Source organism: Rhinolophus sinicus, linkage group LG09, assembly GCF_036562045.2.
Source record: "Rhinolophus sinicus isolate RSC01 linkage group LG09, ASM3656204v1, whole genome shotgun sequence".
Lineage (NCBI taxonomy): Eukaryota > Metazoa > Chordata > Mammalia > Chiroptera > Rhinolophidae > Rhinolophus > Rhinolophus sinicus.
In genome coordinates, this window is record NC_133758.1 from 14,226,918 (window position 1) to 14,248,794 (window position 21,877).

General features: G+C 35.4%; 1 protein-coding gene across 4 annotated transcripts in view; it reads right to left on the reverse strand.

Moving 5' to 3' along the window:
• Positions 1-21,877, reverse strand: part of WDR7 (WD repeat domain 7) — a 301,747-nt gene that overhangs the window by 114,190 nt on the left and 165,680 nt on the right. For all 4 annotated transcript variants that reach the window (XM_019722246.2, XM_019722262.2, XM_074339915.1 and 1 more), the window contains one exon: positions 18,528-18,749. In XM_019722246.2, coding sequence (XP_019577805.2) covers positions 18,528-18,749 — 222 coding nt within the window. The remainder of the gene's footprint in view (positions 1-18,527; positions 18,750-21,877) is intronic.

Genomic DNA, 21,877 nt, shown 5'->3' on the forward strand with positions numbered 1-21,877 from the left:
GTTTCCTAAAATCCAACCCTGCTGCTAATATCCCTTTAATGATATTTAAAGAGTTCTTCTGGCCTCTGTTATTTTCTATAAATTGGCTGAATAGATTCAGGTTTGAATTTTTTTTTTTATCTTTCTTGGATGCTGTTACATACTTTCATCAAGAAGTATATAGGGTCTGGCTGTCTCTTTTTCAGTGATACGATAGGCCATTAACTGATTAGGGCGGCGGAATGGTGATATCCTATCATTTCTTCTTCACTTATTGGTTAGAATACTATTATAAAGGAGAGTTTTCTCTCATCAACCATTCAATTATGCTGAGGTGCAGCTGTATAAAAAACATAGGACAAATGTTTATTTCCCTTTATTTACCAGTTTTCAAAATAACAAGTTAATTTCTAGCATCATTCAAAAGTGACCATGAGGTCTGTGTGATTTTTTTCCCCTTCAGAATCATTTTGAACTCTTAGATCAAAATAAATGGATGTGTTTCTGTTTCAAGCCATGTGTTTATTTTTGTTCTTATTCTTTTTTCCATTTTACTTTTCTTAGGGTCCCTATCTTAAATAAACATAAATTTATAAATTGCTTCTGGATTGTGAGTCATGGGTAGAGGTATTTCCACATCAAATTAGTTTACTTTTAGTACTTATATGATTTCCTGTAATATATATAAAATTTCAAGTAGGTGTCATATACAAAACAGATTGCATGTCTTGAATTCTTAGTTCTTGGTGCAATAACATCTATATCTCTAAATCCACTAGAATAAAGGCAGTTAAAAACAACAAAAATTCTGAACAAGATCTTCTAAAAATTATCTACAATCAGAAACTGAATTAATATAATGTAGGAGTTTCTTAATTGTTTTGGATAAGGTATTTCTTAGACTTAGTTTTAACTTTCAGTCTTTTTTTCATCTAAGTTCTGCCTTCTACCTACTCGCTAAGCCATACTTACCCTTCAATATCTGTGAGATTATGTATTTTCTTATTCTACTTGTATATAACTTCATGCCAATTTCCTGCATTCAGAATATTTGCCCTAATATTTACTTCAACCTGCTTCATCCCTTCCAATCTTCTCATTGTTCTACAAAAAATTTTTAATTTTAAACAGTTTGTAGTTCATCTGATGATGACCATACTACAAAGATAATTTTGAGGGGAGAGGCTAAAGAAAAGGATATTTGAAAGTGACATTTCCTCAGTAACATAATACGTTCAAACATAAACTTTTACACAGTGACTTAATAATAATTGAGAGCAAAAGACTCTGCACACTGGGTAATTCCCGCCTGTTAGGAATGAACTCCATTACTTATCTTGGTTTCCACAGGTAGAAAGTAGGAATAACTGCTAATCTCTATTTTCCACATGGTTATGGATTTTAAAGCATGGCAATAGCCCACGTAAAATCTGAGTATTTTGGAATCAAAAGGCCACAGAACACTTCATTGTCCCCAAAGTTAGGTTCATGTTGTTACCAAGTTTAGAAGTGATAAAGTGCAAAACACCTCTAATTAACAGCTTCATTAATAGCTGAGGTTTTGAAAAATATACTGCATTAAAAATTAGTCATTGCATTTTCCTATTCAAGATAAAAGAGTTCTACAAATTTATCGACCCATTAACTTTAAAACATTGCATTACAGCGCTTTAAATGGAAAGCTGTGAATTATGACTAAGGATGGTTTGCTGAAATGTAAATATCTTGTGAACTGTGGCAATGTCAAATCAAACTAGGTCCCAATCAAAATTTTAAAATAAATTCATTTCTGGGTAATAAGAAAAATGACTGCTTATCACCAGTGAGATGGCACTGGGTTCTACCCGCTGTCCATAGCACTTTTCCTGAGATTGACAGAATGACCTCAAATCAACTTCCATTAAAAATGAAAAAATATGTGAACTGGGTGCTGTTTTATTAATGGATACTCAACTCACTATCCGTAACTCTCAAAAGAACGAGTATATCTTACTACAAGAATGAAGATTAAAAATATCAAACTAATTACAATTTCATTCATAGACTTGAAAGACCTCAGTGATCTTCATCTTTAGAAAACAAAAGTGCCACCCTAGGCACTAGTGTATAATACCACCAAGGGGCAATCATCTTGATATTTATAAGTCAGAAAGGCAGCAAAGACTTTGGAAAGAAAAATCTGCTGTATTAGTTTAGATATGTCAGGAAGGCAACCACATAAGCAAATATAAAAGAAGTTATCTGCATGGATTTACATAATCCTAGACATAAAACACATTATCCAGAGAGTGAAAAACTGACCAAAATCTTTCCTGCCAGTACAGTGATGAGGGCCACACGTCACTGCTGCTGCCAGGGTACAGGACCGAGTCATAAATCACTCATTCGCTTTACTTTCCTTAACAGTATTTCTGTCTCTTGTCCAGTTGTGGTTAATTTGGGTTCTGGCTTACACAATTTGCTTTAATAACTTGGTTCTCGTCCAAAGCACAGCACAGCTGGTACTTTAATATTAGGTTGAAGCATGAGAAACGGCCGATGCAGGCACACACTTCATTTTACCACACTTCACAGATTGTGCTTCACAGATGTTGCGTTTTTCACAAATTGTAGGCAAGACGCTCAACCCACACAAAAATTATGACTTGCTTTATTGCGATACTTCAGTACTCTCTTTATTACAGTGGTCTGGAACCAAACCCACAGTATTTCTGCGGTATACTGGTATTTGATCCCTTTGACTTGAAAGAATGGCAATTTCCTGCTGTACAAGCTGATACTTGACATGTCGTAGCCCTCACTAGCACCACACCTGCAGCCTATGCATTTAAAGAGAACAGTCACAAGGGGCCTCCACCTGTGTGCACTTGGGTGACTATACACGACATCAGGGAGGCACTAAGTATGAAAGACAGCAACTTTTTAATCTTCTACATCCATTGGATCACCATATTATATATTTATATACATATGTCCTATAGAAATGTCCACAAAGGCAAAATCTACTTGGCAGTTACCAAAATTAAGTTGACTGACAACCTATAGGTTCAGCATAATGATTTCTGGGCAATGAAAAGAGCTTGAATGACATACTGCATAGAACTATATCATACTGCTATGCTTTCGAGTTTCCACAGGTAGAAAGTAGGAATAACTGCTAATCTCTATTTTCCACATGGTTATGGATTTTAAAGCATGGCAATAGCCCACGTAAAATCTGAGTATTTTGGAATCAAAAGGCCACAGAACACTTCATTGTCCCCAAAGTTAGGTTCATGTTGTTACCAAGTTAAGAAGTGATAACGTGCAAAACACCTCTAATTAACAGCTTCATTAATAGCTGAGGTTTTGAAAAATATACTGCATTAAAAATTAGTCATTGCATTTTCCTATTCAAGATAAGAGAGTTCTACAAATTTATCGACCCATTAACTTTAAAACATTGCATTACAGCGCTTTAAATGGAAAGCTGTGAATTATGACTAAGGATGGTTTGCTGAAATGTAAATATCTTGTGAACTGTGGCAATGTCAAATCAAACTAGGTCCCAATCAAAATTTTAAAATAAATTCATTTCTGGGTAATAAGAAAAATGACTGCTTATCACCAGTGAGATGGCACTGGGTTCTACCCGCTGTCCATAGCACTTTTCCTGAGATTGACAGAATGACCTCAAATCAACTTCCATTAAAAATGAAAAAATATGTGAACTGGGTGCTGTTTTATTAATGGATACTCAACTCACTATCCGTAACTCTCAAAAGAACGAGTATATCTTACTACAAGAATGAAGATTAAAAATATCAAACTAATTACAATTTCATTCATAGACTTGAAAGACCTCAGTGATCTTCATCTTTAGAAAACAAAAGTGCCACCCTAGGCACTAGTGTATAATACCACCAAGGGGCAATCATCTTGATATTTATAAGTCAGAAAGGCAGCAAAGACTTTGGAAAGAAAAATCTGCTGTATTAGTTTAGATATGTCAGGAAGGCAACCACATAAGCAAATATAAAAGAAGTTATCTGCATGGATTTACATAATCCTAGACATAAAACACATTATCCAGAGAGTGAAAAACTGACCAAAATCTTTCCTGCCAGTACAGTGATGAGGGCCACACGTCACTGCTGCTGCCAGGGTACAGGACCGAGTCATAAATCACTCATTCGCTTTACTTTCCTTAACAGTATTTCTGTCTCTTGTCCAGTTGTGGTTAATTTGGGTTCTGGCTTACACAATTTGCTTTAATAACTTGGTTCTCGTCCAAAGCACAGCACAGCTGGTACTTTAATATTAGGTTGAAGCATGAGAAACGGCCGATGCAGGCACACACTTCATTTTACCACACTTCACAGATTGTGCTTCACAGATGTTGCGTTTTCACAAATTGTAGGCAAGACGCTCAACCCACACAAAAATTATGACTTGCTTTATTGCGATACTTCAGTACTCTCTTTATTACAGTGGTCTGGAACCAAACCCACAGTATTTCTGCGGTATACTGGTATTTGATCCCTTTGACTTGAAAGAATGGCAATTTCCTGCTGTACAAGCTGATACTTGACATGTCGTAGCCCTCACTAGCACCACACCTGCAGCCTATGCATTTAAAGAGAACAGTCACAAGGGGCCTCCACCTGTGTGCACTTGGGTGACTATACACGACATCAGGGAGGCACTAAGTATGAAAGACAGCAACTTTTTAATCTTCTACATCCATTGGATCACCATATTATATATTTATATACATATGTCCTATAGAAATGTCCACAAAGGCAAAATCTACTTGGCAGTTACCAAAATTAAGTTGACTGACAACCTATAGGTTCAGCATAATGATTTCTGGGCAATGAAAAGAGCTTGAATGACATACTGCATAGAACTATATCATACTGCTATGCTTTCGGAGTGGCCACATCAATATTTTAGGACTTGTGCTGCTGCCCAGAACTCTTCTCTTCCCAGAAGCAGAATGGCTTGCTCCACTCCGCTTGGGGAGGTCACAGAACCGCCACTGGAGACATTCTGAGCAGACTCCTCCATAATGTGCTGGTCAGACAAAGGAGGATTTGCAATGAGCTCGGGCTTAATACACTACCTTCTCTTGGGCCGAAATTCTTACCTCGTGCTTAAAACCCGAAGAATCCTCCACCTGCCAGTAGTGTTCCCCCTTTAAACCATTCAACACGAAAACACCAGTAAATCCTCGGCTAGCCATTTTTATCTGTTGCTAACTCCCCAAATGCTGTCCCAGTAAACTAACTGCAGCTAAAATGGATGGCACTGCAACATTTTACAACATATCATGGAACTGGACTGCCTTTTCTGTTTTAGAGAAAACACATTGTAATGTCTACTGGGACTGAGGATAAGAGATTATAGGAACCATTTCTTCAGTCTGATAAAGTAGCTAGTAGCTGGCCCAGAAATCCATAGCAATTAAAAGGCAAATAAAAGTTAAATATAGAATTTGTACATCTATTGTACATTATAATCAAAGATTTGATCTTGTTAACAAATCATTAATTATTCCTTATCACTAACATCCCCGGGAAAGTAGTAGGTAAGTGATGGGACATTACTAGGCCATTGAAATGCAAATTTGGGGCAGTAGTTGCCAACCATCATTTATTTATCTGTAAATGCAAAATGGGGTTAGTTGTGCTTACCACACAGGGACAGAGTTCAGTTTTTTGAGGCCTGGTCCAGTTCTGTTTAAACTTACCCCATTCGGTAGCTACAGTACTACGTGGCCTAGATATCTACACAGCTATGAAAGGGGTACTTCTCAGAAAGAACAAACAAAATAGAGAACAATTTCTTGGTCAGTCTCTCAAAAGTTATAAAATAATACTGTAGTAACTCAATTCAAAAAATATTTATGGGGAACATAATTGGCTCATTACAAAGGACCAAGCAGAGAATGAAATTTTAGTGATTTGAAAGTTCTGACTTACTAAATGGTATCTTAGTATTATCTTAGAATTATAATGATAAATGATTTCTTCTGGGCCAGTTATCAAGTCATACTATCTCAGCTCCAAATCTACCATTTCCCACCCCCTGCTTCATAACACTGGAGCTGGACTCTGTAAACATCTCCTCTGCCAGCTGGCAGAAGGTTAAGCTTTGTCAATAGAGGTCAACAGAGATCCTGCAAGGGGAAAGACACTTCCCTCCAAAGCAGCTCTGGCTTGCCCAACCCCAGGAACACGGCACACTGCTTCTACAGGTCAGCTTGGACCATCTCATGCCCTCCAGTAACCGTGGGAAGCATCCAAGCAACTCCAGCCCCCTCCCTTGGAGAACTTCGGGACTAGCTCCCTGGCAGCAGCAGCCTGGGGGTTCCTTGGTAGCCACCCCCTCTTTGAAGAGGTCCCTTCTTGGAGGAGGCCTCTCCCAGTCCTTAGTTCCTTCATTATCCATTTCACCTCACCCTAGACTAGGTAGTAGCTGATCTTTTGCTACTTCTGAACCCCTAAGAGTCTCTTTTATTATAGTAGTCAACCATTTTCTACTAGTAAGAAATTCTTTATAATTTTCCTGTTCAGAGAACTAATATGGTTTCTGCCTCCTGACTGATATACCACACCCTGTTTCTTCCCTATCTCCTGTCAAGAATTATCAGAAACCAACATCACACCATTCCAAATATTTCACTGCTCTGGGTGGAGACTACTATACAGCTTTTAGAGTCTTCAAGAAGATTCTACTTCCTTTCTTCACACAATTTTGTTGTAGCACATTTCAGACACTTTGAGAGTTCTCTAATATAGGACCTTAAAAACTTCATTGAGAATAGCATGAAAAATATTTTATTCCTATCACTAGCTGAGAGAAATTAACAATAATTATTCATTAAGATCTAAATAAATAGTGCAATATACTACATTCATACATTGGAAGGATCAATAGTGTTGAAATGTCACGATCTCCCTAAATTCATCTATAGATTCAACACAATTCCAATCAAAATTCCAGGAAGTCTTTTTTTAAAAAACAAATTAATAAATAGATTTCAAAAATTTTATCAAACTACAAATGACCTAGAATAGCCAAAGCAATTTTACAACAGGAGAACTAAGTTGGAGGACTTATGCTACCTAATTTCAGCACTTATTCTAAAGTAAGGTCATAAAGACAGTGTAGTCATTAATGAATAAACAGATAGAGTAATGGAAGAGATGAAAGGGTCTAGAAATAGATCCAAATATCTAGGATTAGTGATTTTCAAAAAAAGCACTTTAGTGGGAACCAAAAAGAAAAATGTGTTCAACAATTGTTGCTGGAATAACAGAATTTCTGTATCTATATTAAAAAATATATTAGCTCTTTTATCACATTTGAAAGTTAATTCAAAATAGAGCATACACCTAAATGTAAAAGCTAAAATGCCAAGAAAACATAGGGAAAAAATCTTTGACTTTAGGGAAGGCAAATATTTCTTAGAATACAAAAAACATGAACTATAAAACAAAATAACATAAATTGTACTTCACTGAGATCAGAGAATCGTGTTCTTTGAAACATATTGTTAAGGTAACCAAAAGGCAATCCATAGAATGGGAGAAAAAACTCATTTCACATGTGGAAAGGTTTCACTAAACAAGCAAGGGTAGACTCACAATACAGCACACCCAATTGCGTTCCAAAGTGCTTAAACCAATTTGCATTCCAAAGTAAGTGTAAAGAGTTCTAGTTCCTCCAAATTCTCACCAGAGTTTGATGATGTCAGACTCTAAGTTTTCAATTTGGTAGATGAGAAATGATAGTTCATTTTGCGTTTAATTTGCGTTTCCCTGAAAATAAGGCTTAGCATGTTGTCATAGGATTATAGCCATTACTGTTTCCTTTCTGTGAAGTGCTCTTTTGACCTTTACCCATTTTTCTGTTCTGCATTTGTCTTTTCCTAGGATTTTTTAAAAATAAGAGTATGTTTAACAATCTCTTGCCAGTTACCTGTGTTACAGGTAACTTTTCCGTTTTTGTGGCTTTCTTTTCACTTTTTAGGAGGCATTTTTGATTACAGAAGTTTGTAATTTCAATGACGTTGAATTTATCCATCTTCTTTATTAATTAGTTGGGCTTTCTGTCACATGTTTACAGAATCAGTCCCCATTCCAAGGTCATGTTTTCCTATATTATCTTTTTAAAGTATTATGGTTTTAGCTTTCATGTTTAAGTCTTTAAATCCAAATAAAATTGATTTTTCTTCCTTTTTTTTCTTTTCTTTTTGCTATGATGGGTATTAGGGATTCAATTTCATTATTCTTCCTCACGGATAGCCAATGGTAACTATACCATTTATCAAAATTTCTGTCCTTTATTTCACTGATATACAGTGCTGATCTACAATGCTACATCTACATAGAATTAAATGTGTATGTTATCATAGAACTATTTCTGTGCTGTCTATTCTCTTCTATAGGTCTGTTGGTCTGTTCTGCACCAAAATAATTCTATTAATTACTATGAGTTTCTAATAACTTTTGATGTAAGGTAAGGGAAATCCCTCCACCTTGTTCTTGTTTAGAAGTGTCATGGCTTTTCTTAGCCCATTGCTTTTTCATATGAACTTGAGAATCAGCTTGTTAAATGCAATAACAAAAACAACAACAAGGATCTTATTGATGTTTTGTCTGTAATGGTACTGATTTTATGGAAAATGACATCCTTATAATATTGAATACTCCTATCCATAAAAGTGTATATTTCCCTATTTATTTATGTCTTTAAAAACTCTTTCAATAAAATTAAATTGTTTTTCTATAAAAGTCTTGTATATTCTTTGTTAATGCCTAGGTATTTTATATTTTTAGAGTACTACATAGGTTGACTTTGTAATTACATACTTCAAAGAGTTACAAATGAGGATTAAATGAGTTGATATTTGTAAAGTGCCCAAAACAGTGACTGGTCTATATGTGTTTATTGAATAAAAAACAATAAATTACACATTCCATTTATCTTTGGTATGTTGATTTTAGGATAATTTTGACCAGCTAGTAAAAGAATGAGGTTGAGATTTTTTATTGTTTGTGTGAGATTTACATATTAATTTGGGAACAAGTGAGATATTTACCACATGAAATCATCTTATCCATCCAAGAACTACATGCCTTTTATTTACTCAAATATTATTTTATTTCCCTCAGTAACATATTAGAGTTTCTTTTGACTTCTTAAGTTTATTCTTAGCTATGGGACTTCCTTTCGTTGCCATAATTATTGAGATTTTAAAAAATATTTTATTTTAAAAATATCAACATTTATTTATCATTTTAATTTATTTTAGTTACACAAATATCCACTCACTGTAAAAAGAAAATATTCTAAACAAATAAGTGTTTCTAGTAAACTTTTCTTATCCCATAGTTCCTTTAATTATTGGGTAAATTGAGTATTTTTTGGCATCTGCATTCCTTCTATGGTAAAATGGCCTGTAGTCTTATTCAGTTTTTTGTTGTAGTTGTTGTTGTTGTTTTAACTGTATTTTCTATTGTTTTCTTCCTGGTTTTTAGGGTCCTATTAGTTTGAAAGGTCTTTCAAAAAATGATGCTTTTCTTCATTTTCTATTTGTTCACTGGTATACAGAAAAGCTACTGATTTTTGAGAATTTGTCTTGCTGATCAGCCATCTAGATACTCATGAGTGATGTGATCTGCCTCAGGTTTTAAAAGCATCACTACCATGGCTACTATGCTCAAAATCCCACTAAAAGAGAGATAAGGGTAGAAGCTGGAAGGCTTGGCAGTAACCTGGGTGAGAAATGAAGGTAGCTAATCAGGGTAATAACAGTAAAAGAGGTAAGAAGTAGCTGAATTTATAGACATTGGAGGGTAGAGCCAGTAAGGTTTCCTGATAGATTAGATGTTGTGTGTGAGTGGAAGAGATCAGGGATAACTCTAAGAAACTAGAAACAGAGAGTGATCAGCTGAGATGGAGAAGGCCACAAATAGAGCAGGTTTGGGGTTGGAAAATCAAGAGTTTCAATAATCATTGAGTGTTTGAGGCTACATAATTTCTAGTATCCAGAGTTTTTTGGGGGATTTTTGTTTGTTTGCTTGTTTTTTTGTGAGAGTCTAGCCCCTGTCTTTGGCAGTTTCTCTTTGCAGATTCAACATGATGCCAAACATTGAATTCTAAAACACACACAAAGTCAGTGCTACTGTCCTTGAAGTAGCGTTAAAGCCAAGGCAGCCAGCCAATGAGCCATCTCTATGGAGCCCCCGGGCACTACAGAACATAATCTGAAAACCAAAGGGAAAAGGTAAGAGCTCTGTGCTCCCTCATTTCACAGGAGCGCTCAGGTCCTCCAGGGGACTTGGGCTCTGGCCACTCCCAGTTGGATTGGTCAGTATCAAGAAGTTCACCAGCACTTAACTGTATAACCACACAAACCAATGTGTGAAGAAATAAAACAGTGAGGCAGCCTACCATTCAACAGTCTTGGAACTGGTGTTATCTAAGGACAGGTCAGGCAAGCTATAACCCAGTTCACAAAATGCTTCTGTGTACTTCTTACTGAATCGGCACAAGTTCTGTAGCTTACAAAGGGATTAGACTAGATGTTCCCTGTTGCTGCTGTTTGATATAAAATTATTTGAACTTATAGAACGAAATATGTTAATTAGTGTGACCCTGGAGGACACATATATTAAGACAAATTTGAAGGAACCATTTTGCAGAGCTGACAGACCAAGGTTATTTAAAAACCGTAAGTAGGACTGCCCTATGCCAAATAACAAAAGGGGAGGGGTGCCCCTGGCAATACAATGCTAAAACTTGTCATTCAATTTACTACAGGCAGGCAGCCCACTAACAAGAAATCAAGGAAATTAAAAATTGAACTAAAGTTGAAAACGGAATCAAAGTAACTAATACATATATTAGATGGTTGGCAGAATCTTAGACCAATGCTTCATTACATTCTAGATAAAAAAAAATTGTTCTAATGCCTTCGTACTACATTCCTATAAGATACAGATCTCAAAGTACCACAGATGTTATATTTAGCTACTTAATTAAATTCAACATAACACAGGTCCACGAAACTGGATATATGTATAGAGAATGTGTTATACAGAAACAACTGCAGCCTGGTAAGCTGATATAAGGTGCCCAAAAGGAGGCATGGCACAAAAGCAAAGATGTTCAGCTTCAAACATTCGGCATAGCTGTGAACTACTGGAACCTATAAAATCAGATAGAATAACTGGTATAGAACAAACAAAATAAGATATGCAAGTTCAAGTGGCAGCAATAAACGCGAGCACTCTATAGTTACAATAATAATAAATCACATTAGTAATTTCATAGAACTCTGTAATTTTAGATGGAAGTGGCCTGAGACATAACCTGTTCAACTTACGTGTTTTATGAAGAGGAATATAAAACCCGCAAGTGTAGTGAATTAACAAAAAACCGATTGCAAATTGAAGTTATTTTTGGAGAACAAGGATGGGATTACATCACCAAACAGTTATTATGCAAGTACCAGAGCTCTGTTAAAGATGATAAAGCTGTTATACAACATAAATTATTTATAAATAAAAACAAAATAGTGAAAAGTTCCATTTGATTTGAGTTTAATATGCTGATGTGGTTAAAATGAGAAACAAGGTAATAAACATAGAAATTCATTTAATTACAAATAAATTAATTACCAAAAAAACTTTGTGTTTTAGTATATTTTTACACATATCCTCTAGGAACTAATGTGCTTTTCTACAACACATACTCATGCCCACAAACAGTGGGACAAAAGAATATACTAAATGCATCTGGATTCAAATCCCTTCCAAGACAGATAACCTTAAGGAAGTTACTTAATTTTTGTATCAGTTCACTCATATTTAAAATATTAACAGTAACACCTACCTCCTAAAGTTCCTAGGAGGATTTAAAAAAGTAGTATATACACATATAAATCTCCTCGTAGATAGCAGATGCTTTAAAAAGAGCTACTTCCTTTCCTTATCCTTCTATAAACGTTTCTAGTAACAATAATAAATACTAACATTCAACTAACACTTACATGTCAGGCACTTTTCTAAGTGCTTTACATACACGAATTTATTTAATCCTCACAATAACTCTGTGAGGTAGGTGCTATTATTATTCCCATTTTTAGTTAAAGAAACTGAGCCACAAAGCATTAAGGCCACACAGCTCCTGAGTGGTGATGTCAAGACTGAAACGCAAGCAATTCAGAATAATGAAATTCCAATAAAAAGGCTGAGCTACCTAAAGAATTAGCTCTGAGAATAATATAAATGTCATTTATTCACTGTGATTAGTTCCCATTATCGCTTCCATTTTAAAATACAAAGAAAATTGCAATTTGTGCATTAAAGTAGTTTATGGACCAGAACTACCATAGAACACTTAATTAAAATAACTAAAGGTTTCCATATTCTATTGGGTCTCTCTACTCTGGCTACAACTGAAAACTACATGTGAAGCTTGAAAAATAACCAATTCCACCCCCTACTTTCTGAATAGGAACTCCAGGGTAATGCTCGGCCACTTGTATTTTTGAAACACTCTACATAGGATTTTAGTCCTAGCCAGAGTGAAGAATTACAATTCTGAACACAGAAGATGTAATGGCAATGCAAGTCAAGTGGCAGCCAGGATGATTTCCAAAGTAAAATCACAAATGAGAGGTGTTGGCAGAGAACATGGAATGCTGAGCTGGTGCAATGAGAAGAATGAATGAATGAAGTAGATCCCGGAGGAGGAAGCCAAACAGCAGGGCAGGTTTACATCCAGTGCCAGAAAGGCCAGGTTACAAAAAACGAGGGAAAGCAAACAAATGCAGTCTCTCTCTCTCTGGCTACAGCAGTAGCTCAGCAACACAATCTGATGACTTGTTTGTAAACAGTGAAAATATACACCTTCTCCTGTCATTGGTTTTCCTTGCAAATGGCATGACCCTTTCCTCAGCATCGCTGCTAACTTTTTTTTAAAAATATTTTGTGATGACTACTAGTCTTGTTATTAATTGTAGTTCAGAGACTTTGCGCTAATCTCGATGATAACACATTTGAGATTTGCCTTACCTTTCTTACCTTAAAATTTAGGAAGTAAATTCATTATAAAATCATTCTCAACCAACATGAACAGATTCATTAAATAAAATGTGCATGGTGAGATAGCAGAGGAAGTGGTTGGGGGATCATTTTCATGACAGCAGACTGCAATAAAATAAAGTCAAATATAGCACTAGAACAACATAAAACTAAATACAGATTTCACAGAATTAAAATATATCTCAGGTCACATCTACCTGAGGCTTCCATTTGGGGGTATTATAGCTGAACTAATAAAGAAGGATACAACTATCCAGTTTTTTAGAATCATAGTAACAGAGAAGCAATTTATTCTAACAAACTCTTGGAGTTCTTATCCATTTTCATTTTAATGACTATCTTTTGAGAATTGAATGGAATCTGTGGATCTTTTTCCCAGAACAGAAACACAAATGCACATAACGATAGCATTTCCCGCGTACTATCAATGAGGCCACACACCTTGTCCAGCTGAAGAACCCTAATATAGCATTTCTAAGGACTCTGTAGGGAAAACAAGTTGTTTCCTCTAATCTAAATGTTTCATACCACAGATACAAGCCATCTCGTCAGTACCGAGACGTGGACTTTGTATATTATCGTATCCTCACGGCACCAACACAGCCCTACACGGATAATTCAGCAGACGGTCATATTTAAAGGTGACCTAGTGCTTGCTGACTGGCTCCCCCTATTTTGCAAAACTACTTCTGAATCTCTCTTGTTTGTAACACAAGAAGACTGTGCGAAATGGTGAAAAAACACTGATTTGGAAGACAGGTGTTCTATCTAGTCTAGGCTTGACACTTTTTAGTAGTATGACTTTACAACATTTAACCTGTGCCCTCAATTTATTGTCTGCAGGAAGAACGTGTAATCCCATTTCACAAAACTTTAGTGAGAACTGGGCAAAGTCAGTTTCTTCATCTGATAAATGGGAATAGTAGCAGTAGTACTTATTTGATGGGATTAGAAGATTAAATAATACACATAAAGTACATAGTAAAATGCTTGGCACCTATTGAGTAAATGCTCAATAACTAGCTACGATTGATGTGCCTTGTATTGTGTTAGGTGTTGGATAAAATATCTGTCTTGCAGGGTAACAAGAGATATATATGGAATTGGAATAAAAAGCATTTTATTAAATAAATGGCATTCCCTCTCCCCATTTCTGCTGAAAGAAGTGGGTACTGGGGCACACAGTAAGTTAGTAACATGCTGAGTGGAAGCCTGGGGGGGCTTCCCATCTCCTCCCCTCCTCAATGGAAGTACTCACTCCCCAGAGCTCACGGGTGGCTGATAAATCTCCCCTGAGTCCCTCTGTGGGACTTGCCTCATGTTGAAGAGAGCTGCCTCACCCAAGGTCACACCCCCTTCTCAGGGAACCAGCACCTTGAATCCAATGACTGATTGACCCGGGGAAATACAGGCTGGGCCGAACCCTTAGCCCCAGTTCAGGACAAGTCTGCAGGGCCATCCCAGCTCCAGAGTTCCTGCGGTCAGCTGAAGCTTTCTAGGCAATTGAAATGCAATTCAACTTCTCCACCTGCCCAATCCTGCTTCTTTCACTGCCCTGAAGGTATTGATCCCGAGAATACGCCTGCATACAAATCTGTCTCAGAGACTGCTGCCTAGGGAAATGACTTATGACACTTGCCCAAAGTCAAAAAGCTAATGAGAGATCAAAATGGGATTTACTACAGATGTGCCAGCATAATTCCACAATTATAAAATGAGCAGAAGAGACTACATAAAAGAATGAACCAAAAGACCTATACGGTAACATTGTGAATAACACCCTAAAATATTCTAATAATGCTTCATTTTGTGGATCCAAATAGAAATGAAGACTCTCTCCTGAAGTTGGGCTGATGGGAAACAACAGCATGATGGAGAAGAAAATGGGAAGGTTATGAAAAAGGGGAATTTCCTGGGATGCTTTCCACTTTACTTCAGAAGCAGATTAACTGGACAGAAAGAGGCTTTAAAAACAGAGTAGTTCCTGCTTTTTATTTTATACAAGAGGAAACTGCCACACCCAGGTGTACTTTACTTACCAAGGGCACAAGGTAATAGAGCGGCCAAGCCTAGGTCTCTAAATCGCCAGAGTCCTTCAGCTTTGTCTTCAATATGTGATTTTGACATTTTATGTAAAATGTAACACCCACAAAAGATTCATAGCATTTCAGAGCATTTAATTCATATGACTTTTGAATTAAGCGTCAGTGTCACGTTTTCCTCCCACCAATGTGGGTAAATTGGGATTTGACTAGGTTAGGAGTTTTCACGGAATGGCTTTACGAGGAAGGTTAGAATTCACTATCTATACCTCTAACTACATTGGCAATTAAAGTTCATCAAATATTGTATCTTAATAGCCTTATCTAACAACGAGGATAATAATTATTATCTCATTTAATAGGATGCTATAGAGACTAATTATTTAATGGCACCGATGCATTCTAAATGCCACATAAACAAATACATGCAGCAACTTCTAAAAGGTTAACATTATAACTGGTTCGTTTTATACATAACTGATTGAAAAGAGCCTAAGTAAGATACAGAACATTTAGATATCTAACTGTTTCCAACCAGGAGAGCAATATTTAAACTGATAAATATAAATTTAATAAAAACATCCCAATTCAAAGAAGAAAGGTCTTGAAAATCCCTATGGTAGGCAAATTCACCATGAAATCTAAGACCTTTGATGAAAGAGTAAGGGAATGGAAGTTAAAAGCACATGATTATCTTTATATTTTATAACTATTAAAATAAAACATGGCAGCCATAATTAAAGAGGAAAATATCAAGGACATTTGACATTTTTTAAACTAATAGGTACTAACGACAGCATTCAGTTTTATATATTATGTCTTGCTTTCTAGAAAGCATTAAGAATCTATCTTTTGGTTCAATGACATAATCATAAATGTAATTTGCTAAGAAGCATTCCCTTCAGCCCTTTGCACATCTAATCTTATCCAAAATGCTCAAAGAACAAACTTGGTTCTAAAACACTACAATATTTTAAACGTTTGGGAATATTCCATTTCCCTTGCTTGGAAAGCAGGCACCGTGCAAAGTCCCTCCCTGTAGTACGGCTCGGCCCAGGGTTTCCCTCACCTCAGAAATAGGCCTTATGACGCCACTGCGTGTGGTTTAGTTCCCTGTCTTTTAACAAAAAGAGCAGGACTAAGACCCTTCAATTCTTTTATCAATTCCCACGGCTTCTTTGAACACTCTCTATTTCTACCCTGCCATAGTCTTTTAATTCCCTTTCTCCTAACCCATTTCTTCTTTTTCTAGTTAGTGATAATTTGCAGATGAAAATATTATAGTTAAAAGATAAGACATACAGAAGCAAATGCATGGATAGCAGAATTTTATATAAAGATCATTGGTGGCTAGAAAAGGGATGATAATAGTACTAATCTAGGTGCCTAAAATAATGTAGTGTAAACTAATCTACCTGGCGACCAGCCAATGGCTTGGGTGGAATCAGTCACCAATTCATTAATGTACAAGTATGGTGCTCCTATACTTTTATATAGATACTTATACTGAGCTATGGGAAAATTATAGAGAAACAGCGCTTATGTTCACGTTCCTTGCAGAGAAGTATAAAATACAAAAGAACACTGTTTAGAAATTATACAAAACATGTTGGACTAAATTAGTGGTCTTCAAAATAAGTAACTCCCTTCAAATGGGAACATCTTAAGACATCTTAAAACAGTTTTAAAAGCACAAATAGTTTTAAGAAATAGTTTAAAGGAATTAATTTTTGGATGCTAAATATACAAATAACTACCTTCCCTAAAACTTTGAAGGTAGAAATTATCTCTCTTCAGGGAAGATTATCAAAGATGTAAGATTTCTGACGTTTAAAGGAAAGTCTGTCATGTATTTTTAAGAAATGGATGATTATGGATATCAAATAATTATGGTAAAAATTCTATTGAATATTTTAAAGAGAACAACAATAGTTCAATTTTAAATGTCAATATTCACAATATCCCCAAAGGCATGAGTTTTCAGGTCACAGCAGCTTGAGTTCAAATTAAGGTTTACCACTTTTTTGGCTGAGTCACTTTGAGGAAATCTTATTTTCTATTTTAAAGATCAAATGAGGGGATACAAAAGAAAGTGCTTTTTAAATTACAAAGTGATAGCACAAGTTCTTCATTTAGCCTTTTTCAACGAGGCACCACTGAACAGCAGCAGTTTTGCATAATGGTCCAAAACATGAGCTCTGGAACCAACAGACGGTGCTGAGACAAAAACTGCCACTTCCTAGAGGTGTCATCTCAGCCAGGTTAACTAAACCTCTCTCTGCCCCGCTAGTATGATGGAGATAATGGAGCTACCCACTTTATAGGGCTGGTATGAGGATTAAGTGAGTTAATGCACTTAAAGAGCTTAAAAGTGTGCTCAAAAGAATTAGTTGCTTTGCTATTGCTGGTGGTGGTATTGTTATTATTACCCTCTGATTCTCGGTGTAAAATAGAGATCAAGAGATTGCCAACACGAATAAATATTTATTGCATACGAGACAACACAAGGAGGAGGGCAGCTAAATCTATAACAGGGCTTTAATAATAGAAGCCACTAATATAGCGCCTTGGTTTCACAGCAAAAGTATGTGACAATGGTCCAATGAAGTTTTCTGCTGTCATAACTACCAATGTAACATCTCTCTTTCCTTTGCTTAAAGGCCAAAAACCTAAGAGAACACATTGTAATTTGTTCTACAAAGAACATCTTGTGATGTATTTGGTAGGGTTATTTGGTCCTTAAGGTGACACAATGCTAGAAATGATTTTGCAATATGGCAGGAACACTTTGACCTTACATAAAAGAATTCTAACACTGAAGTACCAAAAGCCATCACTATAAAATACCCTTACCTATTATTAACATACTAACCACAGAACAGAAGCAATGTGACATAAGCCCTTTGTGCTCTGATTGTAATATTTCATCATTTTAAAACTGTTATTGGAATCTTTTATAAATTAGAGGCAATTCATAATTCCTCATTCATGCTCTTTAAAATACATATATTTTAAAGAAAAAATTGGTGTTCCACCTCTACCCCTGACTATTCAAATTACATTCAAGACAAGTTGCATAATTTTTCAGAAATTATTTTATAAAAGTTTTAACTTGAAGCTAGCTTTCACAAATTTTGGATAAAATCTTGACCCAAATGTGAAAACACAAAGCTCAAAAATATGTTAGTTTAAGTATTTAAAAGACCACATTTTAATTTTTGAAAAGAAGTTCGGGTAACTATAACATAGTTATATGGTAATGTGCCAAATCTATTATACTGCTTTCTAATAATCATTTAAGCATTCTATATGAGTTAAAACTCAGGATATGTTCAATATTCTTAGATTTTTGTTAACAATATGTATTGAGAAGCAATAGATCAGCATTAGGAATTTTAAAACTTACAAGTATGTCTGGCCAGTGAGTAGTTGGATCCACCACTAGTCAAACCAAATCCCTCAGGAATTTGACTAGAGCTTCGAGGTCTGGTCAACAGTTTAGGAGGTTCAATTTCAGCACCAAATTCAGCTCCGATTACTCCTAGTAAAACAATAGCAGTAGCTTGTTTCCGTCTTTCCTCATATGATGTGGAAATTTTTTTCATTTGTGGGACACTGGATAAGCAACCTGTAAATCAAAACATAAGAATATAAATTAAAAGAATACCAACATAAAAAAGACGTATGATTAGAAAAACATTCAAGATTGTTCATTCAGGAAAGAATAGTCATTTCAACAAATGGTACTGGGACAACTGGTTATCCACACGCGAAGAAAAGAACTTGGACTTCTACCTCTCACCATACAAAAAAATCTACTCAAAATGCATCCCAGCCCTAAATATAAGAGCGAAAACTAAAGAACTTGCAGAAGAAAATATAGATGCATATTTTCATGATCTTCAGCTAGGCAATGACTTCTTAGATATGATACCAAAGCACAGGTAATTTAAAAATATTTTTTAAGTAGACTTCAACAATATTAAAAACTTTTGCACCTCAAATGACAGTATCAAGAAAGTAAAGTCTAGGTAGAAAGTAAAGTCTAGTCTGAACACATAGACTGAGAGAAAATATTGTCAATCAATATTTCCAATAAGGCGTTGCATCCAGAATACATCTCTTGCAACTCAATAATAAGAAAACCCAACTTTTAAAATGGGCGATTTGAATAGATATTTCTTCAAAGATGTATGAATGGCCAATATGCATATTAAAGATGCTCAACATCATTGGTCATTAGGAGAATGTAAATCAAAACCACGAGACACCACTTCATATCCACTGGAATGGTTGTAATAAAAAGGACAGAACATAAATAAGTTGTTGTTGAGGGTTTACAGAAATTGAAACCCTTGTGCATTCTGGTGGGAATGTACAATAAAATGGTATCAGTACTTTGGAAAACAGTTTGGCAGTTCCTCAAAAAGTTAAATATAGAGTTACCATATGGCACAGCAATTCCACTCCTGGGTATCTACCCAAGAGAAATGAAAACAAACTTACACACAAAGACTTTTAAATGAGTGTTCACAACAGCATTATTCACAATAGCCAAGAAGTGGAAAAAAGTCAAATGTCCATCAACTGCTGAATGGATAAACAAAAGGTGGCATACCCATAAAATAAAATATTGATCATAAATAAAAAGGAATAAAGTACCAATACATACTGCAATATGTATAATCTTGAAAACATTATGCTAAGGGAAAGGTCTTCACAAAGGATCACACATTGTATGATTCCATTTGCATGAAATGTCCAGAATAGGCAAATCTATACAGACAGAAAGTAGGTTAGTAATTGCCTAGAGCTAGGACAGGGGTGAAATAGTTAATGATGGCTAATGAGTACTAGATTTTTGAGATGCTGAGAATGTTCTAAAATTAAATTATGGTTATAGCTGCACAATTCCAAATATACTAAGAATCACTGAATTCTACATTTTAAAAGGAAGGATTTTATGAAATACAAATTATATCTCAATAAATCTCTTTTAACAAAAGACTGCTCATTAACTCATTTATTAATTTGCTCACTAATTTAAGGAATATTTATTGAGCATCTACTTTGGGCCAGAGAATTGCAAACATAAAAATAAATAGTCCAGGTTCTCAAGAAGCTCACTAGTGCATGAAAAAAAGAGCGCCTGTTCTCAAACGGTGAAAGTAAGACTCAAAGGATAATAGGAGTTTGCCAGACAGTCAAAGGGCTGGGCATCCCAGGATGTGGAGTACAGAATAAGGAACAGTCAGTGGAACTGTACAGCTACCATGATGTCAGAGGGGTAATACACTGGGGGAGAGGGGTTATCACTTTGTGAGGGGTATAAATGTCTAACTATTACATTGTTTTGTACACCTGAAACTAAAAAAAAAACAACAACAAAAAACTGAGAAGGCAAAGGATGAGTATTTCATCCGGATGGACCAGAATACAGACGCACAACTGGCATTTGAAGAAATACTTATAACCTGGACAAAGCTCAACATAATTTCATATTCAGAAGAGATATCATCATGATATCCAAAACATAATGGAAAACAATTTTAAATCTTTATTAAAGCATCAATAAATAGGAGGTAATTAGAGGAATTATATTCCTAACACATAACAATAACACTGCTTAGTTTCTTTTCCCAATCTTTCTTTCAGTAAGGTATACACCTCATTCACTCTCCCCAAATTCTAACACTTAGTCCTTTGCTCAGGCCTACCTGCTTTCTAGTTCTGCTCCTTTCTACAAATGATCTGCCATGTTTGATATTTATTATGTGATTTATACGCATCCATATTACATAGAGAACCTAGAAAGAGTATCATGATGTACCTGTACACGATCAACTTTATATAATCTAAATGTTTTTCTATAGGTGACGAATTTCAGATTTTTAAAAAATAATGAACTAATGTAGACATAACTAAAGTCTACTATGGATTGTGTCTTGACTTCACTACTCCTTCCTCATGCCCCAAATATCACCACAATCTTGACTTTATCAAATGTTTTCTATCTATTATATAACTATACCAACGTTACCTGAAATGTTATGTATTTTCTGGCCTTGAACTATGTTTGCATTCCTGGGATAAACTCTGGATGAACTGATGAGTGGATGGATGGTGAAGGATGAATAGATGGACACCGATCGATCAATCAATAGGTAGGTAGGTAAGTAGATAAACAGGACCAATACACAGACTCTGCACTAAATCTGCTAATAGTTTTTTTACATTTATGTCCATAGGTGAGATTGGACGATAATTTTCTTTTCATATACTATTCTTATTGGGTCTTAGTAGCAATATAATACAAGCCTCAAAAACCAAGTTAAGTAACTTTTTCTCCCCAATTTTTTGAAAACAGTTATAGGGATCTTGAAGTTTAATGAAAATTCTCCTATAAAATTATCAGGGCCTGTGTCTCCGGGAACTCCTCCCCCAGAGCCAGAGGGCAGGGGATAAAGGTGTCGGGGAGGAGCATGGATTTTAAATTATGGAGGAAGAAATATTTTAAATTATGAATTCATTTTTCGTAATAGTTACTTATTATTTCGTTTGATTTTCTATTTCTTCTAGAGTCTCTTCTGACAGCTAATAGTTTTAAAATAATTATATATTTCATCAAAGTTTTTAAATTTATATTGTTGTGAAGTTATTTATAATATTCTCTGTGATTTAAAAATCTCAATTGTATCAGGTGCTATAATCCCTTTACATACAATTTATTTGTGCATCCTCCAATTATTTTTCATG